The sequence below is a fragment of the Zonotrichia leucophrys genome, chromosome 21, assembly GCF_028769735.1.
Source record: "Zonotrichia leucophrys gambelii isolate GWCS_2022_RI chromosome 21, RI_Zleu_2.0, whole genome shotgun sequence".
Classification (NCBI taxonomy): Eukaryota; Metazoa; Chordata; class Aves; order Passeriformes; family Passerellidae; genus Zonotrichia; species Zonotrichia leucophrys.
The window spans coordinates 2,919,581-2,942,708 of NC_088190.1; the positions used below are offsets into that span (position 1 = coordinate 2,919,581).

Consider the following 23,128-nt stretch of genomic DNA (forward strand, 5'->3'; position numbering starts at 1 on the left):
ACATCGACCTGGGGAGTAACAGATCTTTTAGGAAAAGGGGTTTGGAGAAGAGAGAGTGGCTGAGGGAATGGAGAGTGCAGAGAATTGATCAGAAGGTGTTGGGTTGCAAAAAATCTCTTAGAGGTGAGAGTACACCACAAACACCCCAAAAATTTGGGTTGTGTCACAACAGTCCTGAGTTATTTGAAATTGTTCCAGAAAGTTCTCTTGTTAAAAATTCCTTTTCTTAAATCTCTGATGGGTTCTTGATCCCTGCTTCGAGTTTTAAGAGATTTTTCTTGCAGAAAACATATCTGGCTTTGAAGAAGGAATGACCATCTCTCACAGCACTTGGCTGTGTGTGTTAGCACAACTGAGGGGAAGAATCCACTGAGCACTTCTGAAAATTCGTCCTTAAATCCCTTATTAGGTCATGAATGGAAAAAAAAAGAAAGAAAAAAAAACAGCAGTAAAAAGTTTTGAAGGGGATTTTTGGAATTCTCACCATGGTTTTATCATCTTCCCAGCACTGAATGGTCTCACTGTTGGAACTGCTGTGGTGGGAGTTGGGGACTGATGGGACAGGGCAAGGCTGCAGGAATGTGCTTTCCTTGCCACGGATTGTCCAGTACAGCAGGAACATTCAAACCTCTGCAAAGATTCATTCTTTGCCCTGTTCTTCCAGAGCTCGTGTGAGTTCCCCTTCCTCGTGTGTTCATCCTCCAGATTCCCCTTCTCAGCTGTTTCTGATGACTTCTGAATTTAAAACTTGCAGTTATATCCATATGTTGTCCTGGATTGCTGCAGCACTGTCTTGAGGAACTGTGCCACTGGGGGAAATTCTGTTTTCTATGAATTGTCGTGTTTGGGTTTGGGGTTTTTCTTCTCTAAACATTGGGCAGTGTTCAAAAGCTTGAAATTAGAAGCCACGTTCCAAGAAAACAATGAGTGCTCCTTGCCATGTTCACTGATAGCTTCTTTCTGAGTGTCCCAAGAGCTCTGGGATCTGGAATCCAGCAGTTCCCAGGGATCAATATTTTGGAGGTAGGATCCATTTCCTGCAAAATGTTGTTGCTCTCAGGATGAGAGGGAACGGCCTCAAGCTGGGCCAGGGCAGGCTCAGCTTGGACATCAGAAGGAATTTCCCCATGGAAAGGGTGGCCAGGCCTTGGCAGGGGCTGCCCAGGGAGCTTTGGAGTGCCCATCCCTGGAGGTGTCCAAGGAAGGGCTGGAGGTGGACAAGGAAGGGTTGGAGGTGGACAAGGAAGGGCTGGAAGTGTCCAAGGAAGAGCTGGAGGTGGCACTCAGTGCTCTGGGCTGGGGACAAGGTGGGGATGGGTCACAGCTTGGACTCAATGGCCTTAGAGATCTTTTCCAACCTCAGTGATACTTGAAATTTGCAGGGAGAGAGAGGAGAGGCCTTGAGGAACAAGCTTTGATCAAACCAACCATGATTCCCAGAATTTCCCAAATTATCCCTGGTAAAGCACTGGGAATTTCACAGAATCACAGAATTTTTAGGTTAGAAGAGACCTTTAAGATCATCGAGTGCAACTCATGTTCTAACACTTCAACTGGATCATGGCACAAAGTGCCACAAGCGCTGGGAATTTTTCCATGAATTTAAGATCAAATTCCTGCAGCCTTTCCTGCTTGGAAGTTGCAGACCAGCAAGACATGCCCTCACCTTGCAGACCGCAGCTGCTTTACCTTCTTATCCACCATCCCTCCCTCACTTCTCTCCCCTCTCCTTTTCCCCCGCCTCAGCATCTCAGCGAGAACACCGCGAGACGAAAACAAAAAAATCCAACAAAAAATCCCGAAAAAACCCAACAAAAAATTCCTTTCTTCCCCAGCCCCGTGGCTGTGCTCTCCTTGCCTGTGCTCGTGTCCCAGAGCCGTGCTCGGGTCAGCAGCGAGCTCACGCTTTTGTCAGCGTGATTAATAGCGCTGTGGATTGTCGTTAATTCACTGGCTAATGACTGCAACTCTGGCCGCTCCCGGAGTAATCGGGTGATGTATGTGGGGAGCGAGCACCTCATGGCAGAGGTGAAAATCATTTCGACAAGTCAAATATTGTCACAGGGAACAAATGGCTCTCCCTGTTAATAAAAATTAATGAATTTTTTTTTACCGCCGGCCCGCTAAATGAAGCCGTGGAGTGAAGGGAGCGGAGTGGAGGGGACAGGCTCGGCGGAATTAGAGCGCTTTATTCGGTGGTTAAAAGTGTAAACATCTTTATTACGGCAGTGATGGGATGTGGCAAGGGGTAGTGGGGCTTTTGTTTGTGCTCAGGAGGGGTTTGCTCGGATGCACCGAGGCTTTTCTGAAAGTTTCGGGGCTGTGTTTGCATCCAGAGGGAGAGGAGGCAGGAAACAAAGAGGTTTAGTGGAGAAAAAAAATGAATATTTAATATTAAGAGGTGGTGGATCCCTGCCTTCATTCTTTCAAGGAGTGCCCTGGCTGCTCTCAGGCAGAGATCTTTGGCAAAGCCACCTCTGAGCTTGCCCAGTGCTGGCTGGTTCTGCATTTCCATCAGTTCCAGCCAGGGTTCCAGATAATTGTCCACACCAAGCCCAGCCAGGGACTGGTCCTGTGGTAGACGTTGGTCTGGTGCCTCATGTGTTTGGAGACCAGCTGGGAGAGGAAGGACTGACATGAGGCAGCACCCCTGAAGAAGCCAGCAGAATTCTGGGGTTCTTCATCCCAAACTGGTACTTTATTACCTGTTAATTAGTGAGCTCTGGCTCACAGGTAACCACAGAACAGTTTGGGTTGGTTTTGCGAGGATTTTTGGCTCTGACTGTGCTGATGAGAAGCGCTGGCTCCTGTCACTGAGGTGATTTTAGAGGTGATTTTTGAGCTGCAATCCCTGGAGCAGGTGGCTTGCTCACAGGATTGGGGTGCAGCCCGCCAGCCCCTCAGAATTCCAGGATGATTGATGGGAGCACTGCTGGAGTCCTTTGGGAATGGGTTTGGGGACCACTGCAGGTGGATGAACTCCTCTCAGGGAGCTTGGAGCAACTCCTGGCTTCCCTTAGCTGTAATTTTTATACTCTTGCCAGTCTGACTGATGAAAATTCTGGTATTGAGTAGAAAACAAGAGCTAAACAACCTTGCTCTGAGGCCTTGTTTGTATTACCAAACTTGTGAGGGAAATCTTCAAGCAATTCCACCAGTTAAAGTCAGGTATATGAAGAAAAATAACACTTGACCTGCAAGGGACCTTTGAGGTTCTCTGAGTTTCCGTGGATTTGGCCGTGGAGGGAGCAGAAAAACAGAGGGATTAGAGAAGGAAAACACAGGGGAAGCTTTGGACAAACAAACAAACAAACAAACAAAAGCCCTCAGTGCACTCCTGGAGGGAATGCTGAAGTGCCCAGGCTCCTGTTGCAGCCAGGGCACGGAGAAATCCTGCAGCTTTATTTTTTTGGGAATGCTGGAGTTGTGCAGAGCTGCTCTGACAGAGGCTCTCTTGGTGAACACAAGGAGAAATGTTTGTGCTACTCAAAAATGCCTCACTTCTCACAGCTGGGTATAGGGAGATAAAGACTTTCATATTTTTGGCTTGTGTTTCCTTCAATGAACTGATTTTCCTGTCTGCATTTAATTTTAATGTAAATATATTTGCTAGTAATACATAAAGCAGGATGTCATCTTGGTGATTTTAATCCATTTTTTGTGGGTATAATTTTATGGCTAGCAAAGTTTTAGAATTGTGTTTAAATCTCTGAGCAGCAGCAAAAACTTCCTGCATAAAGGATTATTAATTGTCAGCTAATTGAGAGGGTGATGATCTCTGACTAAACACTAAGGCAAGGTGTTGATTTGTATTAATTGTTGAAGATCTCATTAGGATGTTAACTCCTGTTTCCTGTAACAGTATTTTGGATATTGATGCATTTTTTTTCCCTTGAAGTGAATTGTTCTTCTCTGATGCTCTCAGCTCTGTGTGGTCAGGACTGGATCCCAAACAGGACCAGTTTAGAGAGATATAAAAAAATACTGGATTTCCTCATTTATAATTATTCACTTTATTAGAGGCTGTGGGCATTTTATAAATGCAGGTTAACAAACAGCTCCTGCTGCAGCTTCTGCTTTCGAGGGATATTTTATGAGTGTACTTGAACACTTGGCATATATTTCATTGGAAAATCCACCCTATTTGTCAATGAGACAGACTAAATTAAAACTTGATTAGGCAATCCCAAATCTGGGTTAAGCGTTACCGTGTTTAAAAACCAAATTCTTTGTGGGAGATAAGAAATGAAGAACCTTTTTTATTTTTGAAAAAAAGACTTTGAAGACTCCAAATTTCAACTTTGTGGACTTTCACATAAGTCACTGCTGTGTCCAGATTTATAATAAGTGGATGAAAATACTTTTATGGAGATGGACAAATTTGCCTTGTATAATAAATAACACGAGCCAGAGCTGCTCCTCCTGCCTTGCCCTTAATCCCTCCTTTTCCAGAGCAGCTTTGGTGCATCTCTTTAACCATGTGACTGCTCCAAATCCAGGAGCTGAAGAGTTAAGGCACAAATAAAACCTCAAGTTCAGACTGTCAGCTTAGATAGTGCTTAGCAATGGTCGAGGAAAAAAAAAAAAAAAAAAAAGCCAGTTGTGATTTAGAAGAAAAACAGTGAGATTTGACCAATTCCATGGAATACCTTTCTTAGCCCCGGGGCGAGTGGAAGTGGTATATTAACCAAGGAATAGAGCAGAGGAGGAAAAAGGCCAAATCACATTTCTTTGAAACAAAGAGGCTTTTTACCAGGAACAAGCCTTGATAAAAATTACAGTGGCATCGCAAGTCATTTCAGCCGCTCCGCCTCGGGCCATATTAGAGCAGTGAGGAAATAGGGGATGCAGCAGCCCTGAAATACAAATACAGTAGTCCCAGGAGTGTTTTTAGTATAAATAATCCATTTTTTGGAATAATGCTGTGGCTTTAAATAGGGCCAGGTGGTGGGTGCAACACCCAGGATTGCTTTGGAAGGAGGAAAGGGAAATGAGAAGTTCTGCCTGGATGTGGTGAGAGCCCCAAATCCTCGTGGTTCCACTGCTTCCCAGGTTGTGACTGCACCAGAATCTGCTGGAATCAGGTTAAAATGAGTGTGAATGGATCTGTCAGGCTGAGCCAGGAGGATATTGTGGTGTGGCTATGAAATGAGTAGGTCTAAAACAACTGTGGAGTCCAATGGAATTGGGCAAAGTTCCTTTGGAGAGGATTCTCCCAGGAATCCCACCTGTACCAGGGTTGGGGTAGGATTTTATGGAGTTGCTTCCCACTGCCATTTCTCCTATCCTACATTTTGCAGACAAACTCTGGGAGCACTTTCTCCATCAGAAGTGACTTGTAAACAGACTGCAGTGGGGAAAGGCAGGAGGATTAAACACACGCTCGGTTCTTTGTCAGCTTCTTGTTCCCAGAGAGAAAAGAGCACTTGAGTGGCCAGGAAAAAAGTGCCCCAAACAACTCTGTGGAGGTGCTCCCAGTGCAAACATTTATTGAAATAAATCATTTATTCAATGGGATGAGGGCAGGAGAAATGGAGAGATCTCTGCAGAAAACAGCATTAAAACCCTCAGTTGTTTCTTACTGTCATCACTCAGTTAAAATTCCATTTTTCATAGTAATTAAACATTTCTACAATTATCAGGGACACTGGTAGCCAGAGGAAAGGTGATTAGCCAAGGAAAAGAGTTCAGTTCTGGTCCCAAAATATCAGGAACCTCCTCAGCCCAGTGGTGGGAAATGCTTGATAGACCTCTGAATTTTTCTTATTTACATGGTGAAAATGTGACAGGTGAAAGGTGAATTGGCTGGATGGACACAACTGGATGGGTGCAGTCAGAGATGTGTCCCAAATATATTTTGGCTTGGTGGACTCAGGGCAGGCTGGGATGTGTGGGGGCATAAAATGAGACCCAAAACAAGTCAGGGGCTGGCTGTAAAATCCCAGAACATTCCATGGGCTTTGGGAGTGAACCCATGAGGATTGGGAAAGCCATTTCCAGCTGATTTTTGAGCACAATCCTTTGCTCCCAGCCCAGATTTAGCTTTGTCCTTGTGGGTCACAGTGAGGAAACCAGCCCAGCCCAAAGACCAAAGCTTGAGAGTCCTTTGTGTGTCCCATGTGGGGCAGAGCTTGGGCAGCCCCTTCTGTTCCAGGAGGGGTTTTCACCCAGATCTTCACTTCCAGATCTGGGAGAAACATCCCTGGGCTCAAAGGCTGCTGCAAAAATGTGTCTTTGACTGAAAAACTCATTTGTTTGGTCAAAGCTTGGGGAGGACTCAACTCAGTGACCCAGTGGGGTCTGTGCTAAAAGGCTTTGAGGCGGAATGGTTGGATTTGGTTTCACTGATAATGTGAGTTGGAGCATTTGGGAAACTCTTTGGCAACATCCCTGCGCATTCTGCTTGTGCTGTTTGTAATTAAAGAGTGTGTGAAATAATGATAAAGACTTCCAAAGACTGAATTAAAAAAACAGGGCTTGATCCATTAGAGAAGGTGGAAAAAGTTTTACAGAATTTTTTGGCTTTAAAAAGGAGGGGTGGTAGTAGAAAAGAGTTTGAAACACAAACATAGAAAACTGGAATTTAAAAGAATATTTGTGTGGTGTTCTGAGTGTTGAGGAAAATACAGTTTGCAGAGTACAGCCTTACTCAGGAGGGCAAAAATAAGATACAGGATATTTTCCCCCTGTTTTTGCAGAGCTCTGCTCTTTCTTCCCCAATATAAAACCAGCGAGCTTCCCCGGAATTTTTTTTTCTTTTTGGCCGGGGCGAGGCAAATCCCACTTATCTGGTGGCATTAAAATGTGCGCCTGTGTGTGCCTGTGAAAATAGAGCCCTGCTTTTGACACCCACCTCACGGCTCCGTCCTGTGCCCTGCATTGATTCCCTGCTCCCCTTTCATTCCCCGCTCCGTGGGCACCGTCCCCTTCCATCCCTCCCTCCTCTCCTCCCGCGCCGTTTGCGCGCCTCCCGTCAGGAAGTGGAAATTGTTATCGATTAATATTAATATTTGGCTTGTTTGTGAAAATGCCTCTCTCCCCTCTCTGCTATTAATCTGCCCTGTTAATAATGCCAGGACTCCTGTTCGGGACCCTGGGGAAGCCACAGTGAGCGGAATGACAATGAGACGGTGACAACGGCCCCAAAGGCTGCGCTTGGCAGAGCCGCGAATTCCAATGGCGAGGGCTCCTTTTGGAGGCTCACAAACGCTTTATTCTCGCTCCATGGCCTGACATCCAGCACCGAGAGAAATCTCCAGCACGGGCTGCTGGTTTTTGGAGGGCCAGCCCGAGTGCATTTCTTTATTTATTCTAACTAGCGAGCGTTTCTCCCAGCGGAGAATTTTCTCGCGCGCTCGTTTCCAAAGTTCCACTTTGCTGCGTTTTTCAGCGGGGTTGGAGCCTTTCTATAGATTTGTAAAGGGGAGGGATTTTGGAGCAAAAATAAGCAAAGCAATGAGGATTTTTCTGCACTGAGTGGAGCTTTTCTCCAGGCTTTCCTCCCTTCCTTCCCTGAATTTTTTTGCTGTTGTGTTATTGCTCCCCAAAATGTTTGTGACTCTGGTAATACACTGTACATATCTCATGACACTTCACTGGAGCTTCAATCTCTTAAATAGTTCAGAGACTATTTATGAGAAATCCCAAAGACTGATATTTTTTCCAGCTCCTTTAATAGTAAGATAGCAGAGCTTTTTTGTTTTGTTTTGTTTTTTTGCTTAAAAGAACCAACTTTATCTACTGCATCCAAATATGGATCAAATCAATATTTGGGCTTAGCAAAAATTGTAAAAATGTCAGCTTGAATTCAAATATAAAACAGAATTGTGGATTTGGGGGAATCAGGTGAAGCAAAGTTACGGACAACAAACAGCAACAACAACATTCTCTGCAGAGTTTGATTCTAAAAGGATCTTATGTGGAAATATTTTTGATGCCTGCTTGAACCAGACTTTTACTGGAAATATAATACTGGCATTTAGAGCAGAGTAATTTGGACACTTTCCCTGCTGGTTTTACTAGAGGAAAATGGGTATTAAGGAACACACTGAAATACTGTTTCCAGCTTTATTCTTCATTTCTGCCAGCAGAAATCCCTTAATAAAAGAAAACACTTAATTTTTTTTTTTGCTTAAAACCAAAGGTACTTGAAATCCTTAATACCTGTTCTATTCACAGCCAAGTTCTGCAGCAACTGCTTTTGGAATGTTTATTGAAAAATGCACCCGATTAACTCCGCTCAGTCCTCATCTGCTCTCGCTGCTCCTTTCGGATCTGCTTTCTGTTTCTTTTTAATAAAAGGACTTGAAGCTGCCTCGAGAGGTGCAGTTCCAGCTAAGACAAAGCAGGGCATAAACATGAAACTTGAAAAATGAGTATACAAAGTAAGCACGAGAAAGGGGCTGCCTTTCCAAGGGTTTAATTTTTATACGAGTCCTCCTTCCTTTTCCTCGTCCTGCCTCCCCCTCCTGCCTCATCCCTCACTGTCTCTGCAGTTCTGAGTATTCTTCAGCAGAAAATTGGGGTTTTAATGTGTTCTGCAGCAGCTCTCCATCAGGGAAATTCCATGTATTTTGTCCTTAAACTCCAGCTGCAAAGATTTGGGCAGCAGAGGCAGACTCACAGTACCTGGGGCAGGTTCCTGTGCTGGGAATGCTCAGAGCTTGTTCCTGTCTGGGCTCTTACACAGGGATGTGCTGCTAAAACTTGTGGCTCCTCCAGATTTCATTTCAATGGCAGCTATAAATAAAAATTTCCATGTGTGGCTGGCAAATGGGAGTGTTTGGAGCAGCTGGGTCCCTCAGGGATGTGTTCTTGAGAATTCACCTCCATAATCCTGTTTACCCCATCAGCACCTTCCTGCTTCTTGAGCATTCCCAAAATTCTGGGCTTTGTAGTGTGGAAGACAAATAGAAATATTTCTGTTAAATGAAATAGAGCTATATTAAATTTTCTATAAGTCCATTTCCCACATTAGTGTTTTAAGGGAAACAAGCTGAGAGTGGAGTTTGGGTATCTGCAGGAGCTGGGCTGGTGGGTTTGTTGTGGGATCAGCTCGGATCTGACTGAGGGCCCAACAATTTCAGGTTGGCAGGGTCTGAATTCTCCATGCACACCTATTTAGTGGAATTTAACTTGTCAGCTGGACAAAGCTGTGACCTGTGACTTGTTCTGTGCCACCATTCCAGCTTGAACAGGGAATAAGGAAGACTAGATCTCACCCACAGCCATTTTGATTGTCCCTAATTCCTTTTATTCATAGCATTTTGGGTTTTCTCAAGTGTCAGGGAACTGTGAGAAGCTCTGGATATGATAGATCTAAGGAAGAAAAAGGATTATTCCACTAACAAATAATCTGCGGTGCTTGCTGTGTCCATGTTATGTTAAAGGCCCAAGATTCAGGAGGAATGCAATGGGGTGAATACTAAAATTCCAAGCTGGGTATTTCTAGATATGCTCAGAAAAGTTGGCAAAACCACAGCAAGTTGTAGAAGAAAAATTGAGTGAAGGTTTGTGTGAGCAGCCCCATTTCTCAAAGGTAAAACAGCCCCTGTGACATTCCCTTGGCACCCTGGCACGGGGGCAAAACCACTTCCCACCCATGGCCACTTCCCTGCCTGGATATTTATTGCCCAAGCCTTATTTCAACTGTAAAATTGGTGAGAATGAAGGGGGGTTTTGAGTGAACAAAAGAGAAAAAAAGACATTTCCCAATTTTCATTCAAAGCAGAATTTCCTCTGGCTCTGGCAGCATTCAGAGATGATGGGAAAGCTGTCAGAGCATCCTCTGCACTCTGAGGACCTGCTCAGGGGGTTCCTCATGGCCAGGCCCTGCTTTGGGTGCTGCATGTGTTCATTTCAGATCACCAAACATTGGAGATCCCAATACAGCTTGGATGGAGGTGGAGCAGAAGGGTTCTTGCAATGAATGGCATGAAGAAATTGGATGGTGGGCTTGAGAATCTTAAACAACTGATTGTTTGTGGTCCTTTCCTTACAGAATTCTCATTAATATTGTCCATGGATGAGGAAAAAGCCATTTTTTATGACCTTAAAGCATTTAATACTTCAACCCCATCCTTAATGGAAGAGGAATAATTCCTCTCATGACATTTTGTCACTAATTTGTTTATTTTCTGGTAGAAGTATTTCACACCAACTTCCAGAGAGGGTGTTGCTCAATCCAACCCACAAAGGGACATTTCTTTCATCACACAAGGCTGAGGAAAAGTGTTCCTGGTGTTTGTAGCACCCAGAAGTGAGATGTCCCTGGGAATCCAGGCTTCTCCCTGGCTGCAGCTCCAGGTTTGCACCCAGCAGGGAGAAAAGGCTGGGAAGGAAGGTGTGGATCCAAGTTTAGGGAGAATTCTCATTTCTTCTCATTTCATGTGGGATTTTAGAAGACTTTTAGAGACTCCCAGTGCTCAGGAATTCCAGGGCTGGATCCAGAGCTGACTGACCCCAACAGTTGCCACCACCTTGAGGAAAATTTGGATTTTTGGGCTGGTCCTGCCAGGCAGATACAGCAGAGCAGGGCCTGGATTTGGGATTTCCTATTGTATTTCAGCTGTGGCCATCAGGTGGCAATCTGACCACTGGGATCATTCTGTGCTGGAGGCACTTTGGGGTGGGTTCTCCTTGGGCTGTCCAAGTTCCTTTGTGATTTAGGGCCGTGTTTGCCAAGCTCTGGGCTGTGCCTGCGCTCAGCTCCTGCCCTGTGCAGGGCACAGAGGGATGAGAGGATCCTCAGGGGATTAAGGCAGGATGGAGGGCAGGAATTGCTCAGAATTCACCTGAATTCAGGTGAGATGAGCAGAACAACACCCTGAGGTGATGAACCCTGGCAGCAGTAGCTAGGCACCTCATTTATGGGAATATTTCCCTCTTGGTTGAGCAGGGCTGGGTTTGGATGATCTGATCCAGCTCCTCTGGCCTACAAAGGGGTCAGAAAAATGAGTTTATTTTTGGTCTGAGTCCATAGAAATGGAGCCAGAATCCTGTCACTCCAGAGTTAGAAATGTAGGTGATTTTGTTCACTGGAGGTGTGAAATAAAGAATCATGGAATGAGGGAATTCCTTAGGTTGGAGTGACCCTAAAAATTATCCAATTCCAAATCCACTGCTGTGAGGAGCTCCCTCTTGACCAGGCTGCTCAGTGCCCTCAAAATATTGCTCAAAGTGCTCAAATTTTACCCCTTCCTCAGCAGCCATTACATCAGGAATGGTTTGGTTTGGTTTGGTTTGGTTTGGTTTGGTTTGGTTTGGTTTGGTTTGGTTGGTTTGTTTTCTTCCCTGGGGAATATTTCTAAAGGGAAATCACAGAGCAGGAAGCTTAGATCATCCAAGGACCTGGAAAGGTGGTGGTGATGTCCCTCTATGGGCTGGAAAAGATGTTTGAGGTCACCCCACTGCTCTTTCCATAGAACCAGAAAATGGAAACAAATCTCAGGGAAGTCCTGGCCTAATGAATATTTTCCTGACATCATTATTATTATTATTATTATTATTATTATTATTACCACTTAACTAGCAGTTCTAGGCAGCACTGAGGTTTTAATACTCAAATATCATTTTAAAATCAGCTAGGAATGAGCTGCAAAGTTTGGATAATGATGTAAAAACCCTTCCAACACCCAGTTAATCCCTAAGGGAAAAGCACCTGTTGGTCTTTGTGAATATTTGTGAAGTTCTCTGTGAATATTTGTATTTTCTATTCTTCTCCTTGGATATTCCCTTTGGGCCTGAGGCTCCAGGTTCTGAGCAAAGTGTGAGTTCAGAGGGTGCCTGGCATTCTCCTCCTTGATAAGAAAATAAAAATACCTGGGTCTCATACAAATGCTGAATTATCCAGGTTAGTGAAACTCAAGATTGTGCTGGTGATCAGCACTGCAATTAATTTTTGGGATGTTCTTTAAATGTTTCCAGTGAAGAAGTCAAAGAAGCTCTTTGCAATCTGTGAGTGTAAAAAACTCTCAACCATTTCAGATAATTGGGTATTTCCACAGCAGAATCAGATATCTAACAACAACAACAATAATTAAAGCAGGAATAATGACAATAATGATAATAAAAACAATAATAAACATATTAAACCCCAAACACAACAAACCCACCCCAAAACCCAGCTCATTATTTCCCCCACCACCATTTCCTTTACCATCAGCCTCGCTTTTGCTTTCATTACAGCTGCTAAATAGATTATTCATGAGCTCTCTCAGCACCACTAAACCATCCCTCTCTTTGTTGCCAGCCCCTCATTGGTGTCACACAGATTTTCAGCGTCTGCCCATATCTGATTATCTGTGGAAACAACCTTTCAATGAGCCTTTTTATCCACTCCTTTCGCCGGGGAGCTTTCAGGGACTAATTTTAGTTTCATGACAATAACAATAAGGTCAAGTTGTATTTCTGTGCTGCTTTTCACCCAGGCAGGCATTCCAGAGGGGCAGATGTGGCACAGAGTGGTTGTCACTGTTTGTCACCACGGAGCGGCCACGTCCGGCTCTCCAGGGCTGAGTTGGGATAAAGCTCAGGAGAGCTGGGGGTTGTTCCTGGGGATGTTCTCTTCCCTTTTTTGGGGTTTTTGGGAGTTTTTTAATGTGTTTTTTTAACTTAACCAGTTGTGGAATATTTGGGGTAAAGCAGATGTGGCACAGAGTGGTTGTCACTGTTTGTCACCACAGCGTGGCCATGTCCGACTCTCTGGGGCTGAGTTGGGATAAAGCTCAGGAGAGCTGGGGGTTGTTCCTGGAGGTGTTCTCTGCCCTTTTTTGGGGTTTTAAAAAAAAATTTTAATGTGTTTTTTAACTTAACCAATTGTGGAATATTTGGGGTAAAGCAGATGTGGCACAGAGTGGTTGTCATTGTCACCACGGAGCAGCCACGTTTGCCTCTCCAGGGCTGAGTTGGGATGGAGCTCAGGAGAGCTGGGGGTTGTTCCTGGAAAATCAGATGTTCTCTGCTCTTTTTAAAATTTTTTTAATGCATTTTTTAACTTAACCAATTGTGGAATATTTGGGGTAAAGATCAGAGGAGCCCTGCAGGGATGAAGGGGTTCAGTGGGGACAATCTAGAAAATTATGCAGAATAATCAAAACTGAGACCCAGCTGTTTGTTTTCCCCCAAATCCCTGGAACAAACCTGTGGAGGAGATCAGCTCCTTCACCCACCTGGAGAAAAGGAGGCTCAGGGGGGGCCTTTTTTCTCCACAGTTCCAAGGCAGGAAGGTGCAGCCAGGTGGGGTTGGGTTCTGCTCCCAGGGAAAAGGGACAGGACAAGGGGAAATGGCCTCAGGCTGGACATCAGCAGGAATTTCCCCATGGAAAAGCTGGCCAGGCCTTGGCAGGGGCTGCCCAGGGAGGTTTGGAGTGCCCATCCCTGGAGGTGTCCAAAGAAACCCTGGATGTGGCACTCTGGGCTGGTGACAAGGCGGGAATGGGTCACAGTTTGCACTTGATGATCCTGGAGGTCTTTTCCAACCTCAGTGATTTTGGGATTCTGTGAAATCCACCTGGCAGTGCACAAAAAAAGGGCCAGGCTTGGGCACAGCACGGATTTTCCCTGGCTGTTGATCAGTGCTGGGTACAATTTGTTGAGCTCAGCGCTGAGTTGTGCTGAGGAGCCCAACATTCCCACATCTGAATCCCAATCTGGGATTCAGCTCCCACAGATGCCACCTGGAACCTCTGATATCAGACCTATCATGACATGAAATTGTTGTTTCATTGTCATTCCCTGGTCATTTAACAACTGAAAAAACACACTTACCTGTCTTTTGATGATTCTTCTTGAAATATGAGGTCAGTCAGAGGAAGGATCAGCTTCACTGTTAATTAAAATTTAATCAGCACTGCCCTGCTTGTCCTATAGAATAAATCAAATTAACCATGTTCAGTAGTAAGGTATCTTTATACTTGTATCCTCTGGAAATTTTCACAGGTTGTGCTCCAATAAACCCAGTTTTGCTCTTCAACTCAGTTGGAATTCCTGTTCCTTAAGTGCAAAAGAGGCTAATCATAGAGCAGAAAATAATTTGACTTGCTAATACTGGGTGAGAAAACATTTACTGCAACCGCAAATATTTTCAGGATGATGGAGTATCTCATGCTCATGAAAGCTTGGTTCTGGTGACATGTTTGAGTAGGGAGGGCTGCACTTTCTAGCAGAGGAAACCCATGTCAGCTGCAGCAGGCAGTTCCCTCTTCTCCTCCAAAAACTGGAGCAAAAAAAAATAATGTTGGCAGAGGAATCAAAATCCTCCTCTTTAGTCGAGTCTGCCACCAGGTTTCTTAGGCATGAACTCCGGAAAATCTTTATTAGGCATAAAAAAATAAAAAAGAAATAGAGGGGGAGATGTGTCTTGCAGACAGAAGGTGCATTCTGAGGTTAGCAAAAAGATGAAATATAAATACCTCAAGTGGAGCCGTGCTTTTCCAGCTATTCTTCTGATGGTTCCTAGCTGGGAGCCAGCGAAAAATGTCATTTTGGTGGGTGACAAATGCACCCCTGGTGCCATCAGTGGCCAGGCATTGGCTGTGCCCTGTGGGAGCACCCACAAATTGGCATTTGTTGGGTTGTTGGATTGTTGGGTTGTTGGGTTTGTTATCGTGGTGGGAGCTGCTGAGCACACCCTGCTGCCTCGTGGCTGCTGGAGACAGGGCAAACCTGCCCCCAAAATACTCCAGCTCCTTCTGTTGGGTGACAAATTGTGTTTTTCTTTCCCCCCCCTTTCATGTTTTGCTCCCCCACCACCGCCGTTTTTTTGATTTTTGGATGAGAAAGCCCCGTTTTCATTCTGGAGCTTTCATTTCATTACATGAATGGCCTTGCTTAGAAATTGATTCTCCTTGGAAAAATCCCCAAACTTTGCCTCCCTCTGTATATCCAGGGTTTTCATTTCAGGGCAAGAGGGAATTGGCTTTAAAGTGACAGAGAATAAGGCTGGATTAGAGATTAGCAAGGAATTCTTCTCTAGGAGGGTGGAGAAGCTCTGGCACAGGGTGCCCAGAGCAGCTGTGATCCCTGGAAGTGTCCAAGGCCTATCTTTTGATGATTTCTCTTTTAAATTTTTATACCCGTTTTACAAAATACACTGAGCCAGTTAAAGTTAAAGCCTAAAGAGAACCTCAACCACCTCTTCTGTATTTTTTCCCCTTCTTTCCAAAACTGAGGTTTTGGGATCTATGGGATCAGGGGTCCTCTGCTGCTTGCAGAGATTTTTTTTCCCAAAACTGAGGTTTTGGAAAGAAGGGGAAAAACCCTCTGCAAACAGCAGAGGACCCCTGATGCCATAGAACCCAGCAGGCTGCAATGAGCCTCACCCCATGGTGATCAATCCCTGAGCTCCTCAAGGGAGGTTTTTATCCTTTAGCAGAATTTGAGCTCGGCTTAGCCAAGCTTTGAACCGATGTTCACGTGAGTATCTCAGTGTGTTTTGTTCTGCTGTTTCCCCCTTTTAGGTGACAGCGAGATTGTAAATAATATGTACGAGACCGACCCCGATCTCCTTGCTGGAGAAAGCGCAGAGGAGGAAACTGAGGACAGTATAATGTCCCCCATCCCTGTGGGACCTCCGTCACCCTTCCCCACCAGTGAGGACTTCACTCCCAAGGAGGGCTCACCCTATGAAGCTCCCGTCTACATTCCTGATGACATTCCAATCCCACCAGATTTTGAACTCAGAGAATCTTCGATCCCAGGGGCAGGGCTAGGGATTTGGGCCAAAAAGAAGATTGAAGTTGGGGAAAGATTTGGACCCTATGTGGCAGTGCAGAGGAGCACATTAAAGGAAACAAACTTTGGATGGGAGGTAAGCGTGTGGAACGTGGGCACCGCGTTCCTTTGTCTTCTCTGCCAAGTGTTCCTGGAGCTGGCCTGGGGACAGAGGTGGTGACTTTGCTGATCCTGCATTTCCCTGAGTAACTCCCCACCCCCATTACCTGAAGGATTTAAAAATCAGCAGAAATCCCTTTTAAAGTTCACTTCTTGGGCCACAAGAACTGCTCGAGCACTGTTTTGGAAGTCTGGTTTTTGAATGGTGTCGGGTCACTTCATCAAGCGCTTGTCATTTCCAAATTGTGTTTGGGAGTTGTCGCGTGGAGGGAATGGGATTAATCCCATGTTTGGTGGTTGGGGGTGTTACCTTTGACTCCCAGCCCGTGTCAGCAATGCAGGCATTATTAACTGGGCAGGGAAAAATAGCATGTAGCCATTAACAGCCCCCATGTTCTCGAGTTCTCGTGCTGCAGCAAAGATGGAGAAATGTGAAAGTCATTTTTTCCCCAAGAGCTGAACAAAACCCAGCCTTCAGCAGGAAAAAAATGCTCTGTCCCACAGCTTCCATCTTCCCTTTCTCCCAGCTTTTCTGGGCTTGTCCCAGAAATCATCTTAGCTCTTATATTCTTGATTAGAGAATATCTAGATCCATAATTATCCTGGAATATTCATTAACAGCGAAGTGAATCCTGGGATTTCTGCTCTGGAATCACAGTCCTATCCCAATATATATAATTCCTTCTCTCTCCTCCATCCTAACATTCCATCCCCTGCTGGCTCTTGTCCTGGGGCTGTGTCTGGGGCAGTGGGGGCAGAGAGGTTTCCTGGCAGGATTTTGTTATAGGATGGGTGAAGTTTATCCCAAAAAGTGGGAGCTGAATTTTCCCTCATTTTTCCCTGGGTGAAGCAGTCCTTTGCCCCGTTTTCTCCATCAGCCACTACTGGGGTGAACTGGTTCCCAAAATCCTGGAGGATTTACAGGGTGGAAGCAGGGACTGTAAGGTTTTCCCAGAAGAAGGCACCAGTGCAGTGATAGAACCCTTTTTTCTCAGAAAAAGAGGTCAGAAAGGGAAGTCTGAAGCAGTTTTAAATTTCTCTGATTATATTTGCACTCTTGATTGTGAAGTCAAAAATCAGTGAAGCCCAGAGAAGCAGGTCCAAATGTTTTTGTTTTGTTTACTTTTTCAATGTGTCTGAAGTGCAGGAAACAGCAAAAAACCTCCTGTTTTAACAACAAAACTCGATTGTGTTTTGTTGCTGTGCATAGGAAGTGTCTGAAGAGCTGAAATCAGAGTTTGGTTGAATGACTGAGTGGAGAATTTCCCCTTCCTTCTATCCTAGTGCAGGAAAAGGAAGGTAATTCAGCTGAGTTTTGATCCTCTCTCCCCTCAGTGACATTCCTCAGAAATTCCTCATGGTGTTGGTTTTTATTGTGAATATCATGGCAGAATATTTGATTGGTAGTACTGTACTGGCATCAAAAAGTGAGGGTTTTGGGGGGAAAAATTCCTTTTATTTTACTGACAATACATGACCTGCTTCAGGGGAGCTGTGGTTGTGAGGAGCTCGAGATTCCTGAGGAAGGTGTTGATTGTCTCTGAAAATAAGGATAATTTCCCTCTAGGAATATGCCATATTAATTATTTGTAGGCTGCAATGTGAAAGATGAATCCTCTTTTTTTGGACCCAATAATAGATAGGTGGCATTTGTTGTTTCAATGCATATTTTTGTTTGTTATTTTGTTTAAAGGCTGATTCTTAGGAGCAAACTGCAATCCTCATTGGCTGGCAGGAGTTGAACAATACAAACCTTTTTTCTCTGACCTTGGCAAAACATTGTCCTTGCATTCATAATTCTGATAAAAGTTGCTATTTGCACTCATGATTTTCAGAAAGGTTCCTCACATCCCCACAGCTCTGGCTGCTCTGATAGGAGCTCCATTTATCAATTCCCGTTGACTTTGTGATATTGTTTGTTTTTGTAGTGTAATTGAGCAAACTTTCCCTCTCTGGGCACTTCTCCTGTTCCAGCAGTGTTCCTTTGTCCCCAGCTGTGGCAGGGACATTTCACACCTCAAAGGAAGGGCTTTGTCCCCCCTCAGGTGTCCCCAAACCCACCCCAACACTCTCAGCTTGTCCTCGCAGACACCTCTTGAATTTTCCCATTCCCCAGAGTGTTTGAGGACATTTCAGGCCTCTGTTTCCAGAAATTAATTCAGAATTTAATCTGGGAGCAGCATCCACGAATCCCTGCATGTGCTGGACAGGAATTCATGGAGCAAGCTCTGTCTGCTCAGCTCTGCCTGATGGCAGGTTGGGGATTGGGAATTTGGGATGTTCTAGGCAGCTCTACCTGATGGCAAATTTGGAAAAGCCCTGAGATGTTCTAAGCAGCTCTGCTGATGGCAAATTGGGAATTGGGAGTTTGGGATGTTTTAGACAGCTCTACCTGATGGCAAATTGGAAATTGGGAATTGTGAATTTGGGATGTTCTAGGCAGCTCTACTTGATGGCAAATTGGGAACTTGGGATGTTCTAGGCAGCTCTACTTGATGGCAAATTGGGAAATGGGAATTTGGGATGTTCTAGGCAGCTCTACCTGATGGCAAATTGGGAAATGGGAATTTGGGATGTGTTTGTATCCTCTGCTCCTAAAACTGAGCAGGCAGGAAATGAGCAATGACTGGAAAAAAAGGGAAAGGGGAGGAGATTTTTGTCACCCAGGAACTTGTTGGCTTTTGCTCCCATGTGCTGTTTCTTTCAGTGGTGATAAACTCAACAAATCTGAGATTTGTAGGTTCACAAGGAAGGTTCCTTCTTCAGTTTAACATTGGGGTTTTGGTCAGTATTTCTCTGGAATTTGTAGTTTTGGCATGCAGTGACTTGTGGGTTGAATACTGGTGTAAGATTTCCACACAATTCCTTGTTATGGCAAATTAGAATATATTCCATTTGAATTGCTTCTCATATTAGGAATTTATTTCAGGAATGATACCTGTTCTTCACACCCAACCTCTTCTCTGTTCATATTTCCCAATTCATTTCTTGTAGTTGACAATCTTGATAATCCCATTTTTGTGCACACCTCACTCCCCAAACTCTGAAAACTTGGTTTTTGTATTTATTTGTTTGTTTTTAGGAGTCTTCAGCTCCTTAATTTGAGCAGTGCTTCTGCCTTTGGCACAAGAAGGCCTTGCCCATCATCACAGGAAATTTAGTGTCAGGCTTTGACTAAACTGGGAGTTCACTGGAAGTGGAATTGGCTATAAACTGGTCATTCCTCTGCACCATCTCAGTTTTGCTAGAAAAAGCTGATTTTGTTGTCATACAGGATGTGCTTCATAATTAATGTCTGTTCCTTCTGATTTCTGCATTAAAAAAGAAAAATCAAATGGCATTTTGAGGGTTGGAAATTGTGTTATTTAGAGCTTTGATGTGAGAGTGGATCTTTCTCTTCTGCCCAAGGATTACCATTGCAGAAAGAGCTTTCTCTTTTCAAACACCAGTGAGGAAAGATTTGTGAAAATGAAAATGAAAAAGGGCAGTGAATTGTACCTCAAAGTCCTCAGGAAATTCAGTTTGTGTTTGTTTCCATCTGAACTCCTCGCAGGTGTAACTTGGTGTTACTTGCTGAAATTTCCAGTTTCACTCATAAATAGCCCAAAACATCCATGGCAATGCAGAATGCTGTGGTTTATCTGCCATACCTTAAAAAAACCTCATAATTATCTTTATTATTGGTGTTTTTCCTCTCAGGCAGAGAGGACGGCTGGGTGCTGATGGTTTGAACACGTGTCCTGCCTTATCTGCAGCACAGCCTCATATCTGCTTTGCTTTGTGGGATATGTTTTAAAAAAAATATTCTTCGAATTAAACCACACCTATCATTCAAGGGCTTTTTTGGACACGGGATGGCAGCGAGTGATTCACTCCCATCTCATAAAAATAAATAAGATGTGTCAACCCTGGCCCCCAGCCCCTCCCTGGGATGATTCAGTGCAGGACCTGTTGGGTGCTTTCCCTCATTCCCTGACACTGCTGATGGTGTCATTTCACCTTTTTTTCTTTTTTTTTTTTTGTGTGTGTGTGGCTTAAAAGACAGCACCTAAAAGCCCTGTGATTATTGAGTGTGACCTGATTGCATTTTTCCAGCTCCCATTGCCCTCCTGCCCGCTGACACCGAGCACAGCACTGCCAGCACCCTGAATAAATCAGGGCATTTTTGTGCTTTATGGCCTCTGGGAGCTGAGGAAAAATGAAAATAAAATAATTACATAACGATTTCCATCGCTTTGGGTAAATAATGGTATTTATCACGGCGCTGTTAATTTTCCTAATTGAGAGGAGAATGGGGATCTCATCCTTGGGGGGAGATTTAGCACCTGGATTGTTGGAGTCATGATTTTAGCTCAGTTTGCTTCACAGGATTAACACCACTGATAAATGCAGTTTGTTTTAAAATATATTTAAATGCAGTTTGTTTGAATTTATATTTTAATTTATATTTTGTGAGAGGTTATTTGCTGGAGCACAAAGGCTTCTCTCAGCTGAAGTGGCAGAGCCAGGCTGCTCCTTTACATGGAAAAATTAAATGTTTTCATTTTCAACTTCAGGGAGGGAATTTTTCCCCAATTATTTGTCTTCCATTTGTCCCATGGAAGACAAATAACTGGGGAAAAAATAGGAGTCAGCAGCTGAGCATGCAGCAGAGTTCTGGTTCCACATCTGGGCCAGGGAAAACTGGTTTTGAACACAATTTTAAGTGTCACTGACTCACAGCAGCTCAATCTCCCAATTCCTGCAAAATTTAAAATTTTAGCAGGGTTTTTTTTTTATTTTCTCTGCTTTTTAGAAATATTTCCAAGTGCCAAGGGAAATTTACTTTACTGGTCTTAAATGCTGGGAGGAAAATTATACTGCATTTCCTTGAATGCAATAAATATGAAAAAAATATTTAAGTATTTAAAATAGATTCAAAAATAAAATATATTTTTTAATTATTTTTTAAATGTTAAAAATAAGCCTTTAAGCACTGCATGAACAGTGATGGTTTTGTCATGTTTCCCAGCCCAGATCACCCAGGGATTCCTTAATTTCCCTTTAAAAGCTGATCCAGCTGAAGCACTGAGTTCTTGTCCATCCTGCCCGAGCCAGAGAGGCTGAAAGGAGAGTGAGTCCTTAAAATGAGCAAAAAAAATCCCCAAAGCTCCTCGTGTCTCCTGGGCTCTCACCTGGGAGGATGTGATGACATTTCCTCCTCCTTTTCCTGCCCTGATTCATTCATTTTCCCCTCCTCTGCCTTTCCTTGGCCTGGGGGATGATGTTATTGCAGCAGCTTCTCTGCCCTGGGGAAAAGGAGTTCCTGGATTGCTCTTTTCCAACCCTCATCCTGCTCTGGCAGGGAAATTGCTGAGGAATTCTGTGCAATTCAACATCTCCCATGAAATCTTGATGCTCTCCCAGAGCTGCTCCTTAGGAAGGGGATGGAACTGAGCAAACAAAGCTGAGAAACCTCCTTAGTCCAAAAATCTCATAGAAAAATTTAAATATTTAAAATAATTAAAATCACTTACAATCTTTACAATATTTAGCGGTCAGGGATTTATTTTTCTTCCTTGAGACTATTTTTTTTTTCACTTAAGCTCTGAGTTTTGGTCCAAAGCAAAAGTTTCTCCCCAGTTTTATATTCACATGTATAAAAATTCTAACTGGGATGCTCTCAGCAAGGCAGTCCCAGGGTGTTCTGTCATTCTGTTCTCTTCATGAAGCCAGAGATCCTTTCATTTTCAGAGTGATTCCAATTTCCCAGATCTGCCAGGCTGGAATCAGTCTGAAAATGAAAGAATCTCTGGGTTCATGCAGAGAACAGAGTGACAGAGCACCCTGAGACTGCCCTCAATGGCTGCTAAGAGTTAGAATCTTTATACACTGCAAAGAAACTTCTGCTTTGGACCAAAACTCAGAGCTGAAGTGAAAAGGAATTAATCTAAAGGAAGAAAAATAAATGCTTGACCTCTAAATATTTTAAAGATTTAATTTTTATTCTCTTAACTTTAATTATTTTAAATATTTAAATTTTTAAATTATATTTTTGGGCTAGAGGAGGTTGCTCAGTTTTTTACTAGCTCAGATCCATTCCTTTCCTAAGGAGCAGCTCTGGGAGAGCATCAATATTTTTATTTTCCCTGCAGGATTTTATATTCTTATATTCTTATTTTCCCTGCTTTGTTCTGGTGTCAGGGGACACCACGAGGAAGGGGAAGGGTCAGATCCAGGTGCTGGCAATTGTTGGGCTGTTTCCTATGATTGGAATTAAAACCATGCCAGGAGGAGCAAGGGCTGGCTTGGGATGGAGAGGAAGAAACTGATGGAATCACAGGACAAACCCCATTTTCTACAGCTCCACCTTTTGGATAATACAATTTCTGGAATATGATATATATATTGGATATATATGTTGGATATATATGTTGGATATACATATTGGATATATATATTGGAGATATATACATATATATATATATAATAATTTTGGATGGAAGTGAAGAATGCACCTCATGGCATCCCAGTGAAACAACTGAAATTTGTCCCATTTTTTGACATTTCCCCAAATGCTTCAGTGCCAGGGGGTTAAGAGAAATGCTCCAATTCTTTTTTAGGCCCAAGAATGCCAAGATAAGTTGCTCTATCTTAGGCATTGGCTAAAACATGGGTATATAAGGAATTAAGGGAAAGAAAGAAGAGACAGGGGAAGGGAATGACTAAGAATACCTCCTGATATTTCTCCTTTATTTCCATAAGGGGTAATAACTCATGAGCAATCCGGCAGAGGGCACTTCCTTTAAATAGAACATTCTGATTCACAAGCAGAAAAAGGAAATAAATATTTTCCTTTCGTCTTTGAGAGCCATCCCTGAATACCAGCTCCTGGAGCAATATTTTATCAGCCACACGTTCAAAAAGGAGAAAGAAAAAGAAAAATCCCATGAACGGCTCAGTGGTGACCACAGTGGTTTGAAAAATTGCTTTTTTCACATTGTCAAAGCCCTGCAGAAGTCAGGGCACTGGAATTTTAACCTGCAGAGAAACCCAACCTGGGTTTTGTCCTCTCCTGGCTGCTGGAGCCTGGAACACAGTGGGATTTGTAAAGGAGATGATCAATAAGGGAAATCATAAATATACATGGGTTCTGAAAGAGGCAGCACCCTGGGGACTCTCTCAGAGCAGTTTGGGAAGGTGGGAGCGATGTTAAATAACTCATTTTGGGGTTTGCAGGCTGCTGGTACCAGGAGCTCAGGAGGTTTTTTGGGAATCAGCCTCATGCTCCTCACTGCTCAGAGATGCTCATGTGGGA

At 43.8% G+C, this 23,128-nt stretch overlaps 1 protein-coding gene across 3 annotated transcripts in view; it reads left to right on the top strand.

The window, feature by feature from the left end:
* PRDM16 (PR/SET domain 16) overlaps positions 1–23,128 on the top strand; it is a 293,183-nt gene that overhangs the window by 93,923 nt on the left and 176,132 nt on the right. For all 3 annotated transcript variants that reach the window (XM_064730598.1, XM_064730599.1, XM_064730600.1), the window contains exon 2: positions 15,459–15,808. In XM_064730598.1, the coding sequence (XP_064586668.1) occupies positions 15,459–15,808 (350 nt within the window). The remainder of the gene's footprint in view (positions 1–15,458; positions 15,809–23,128) is intronic.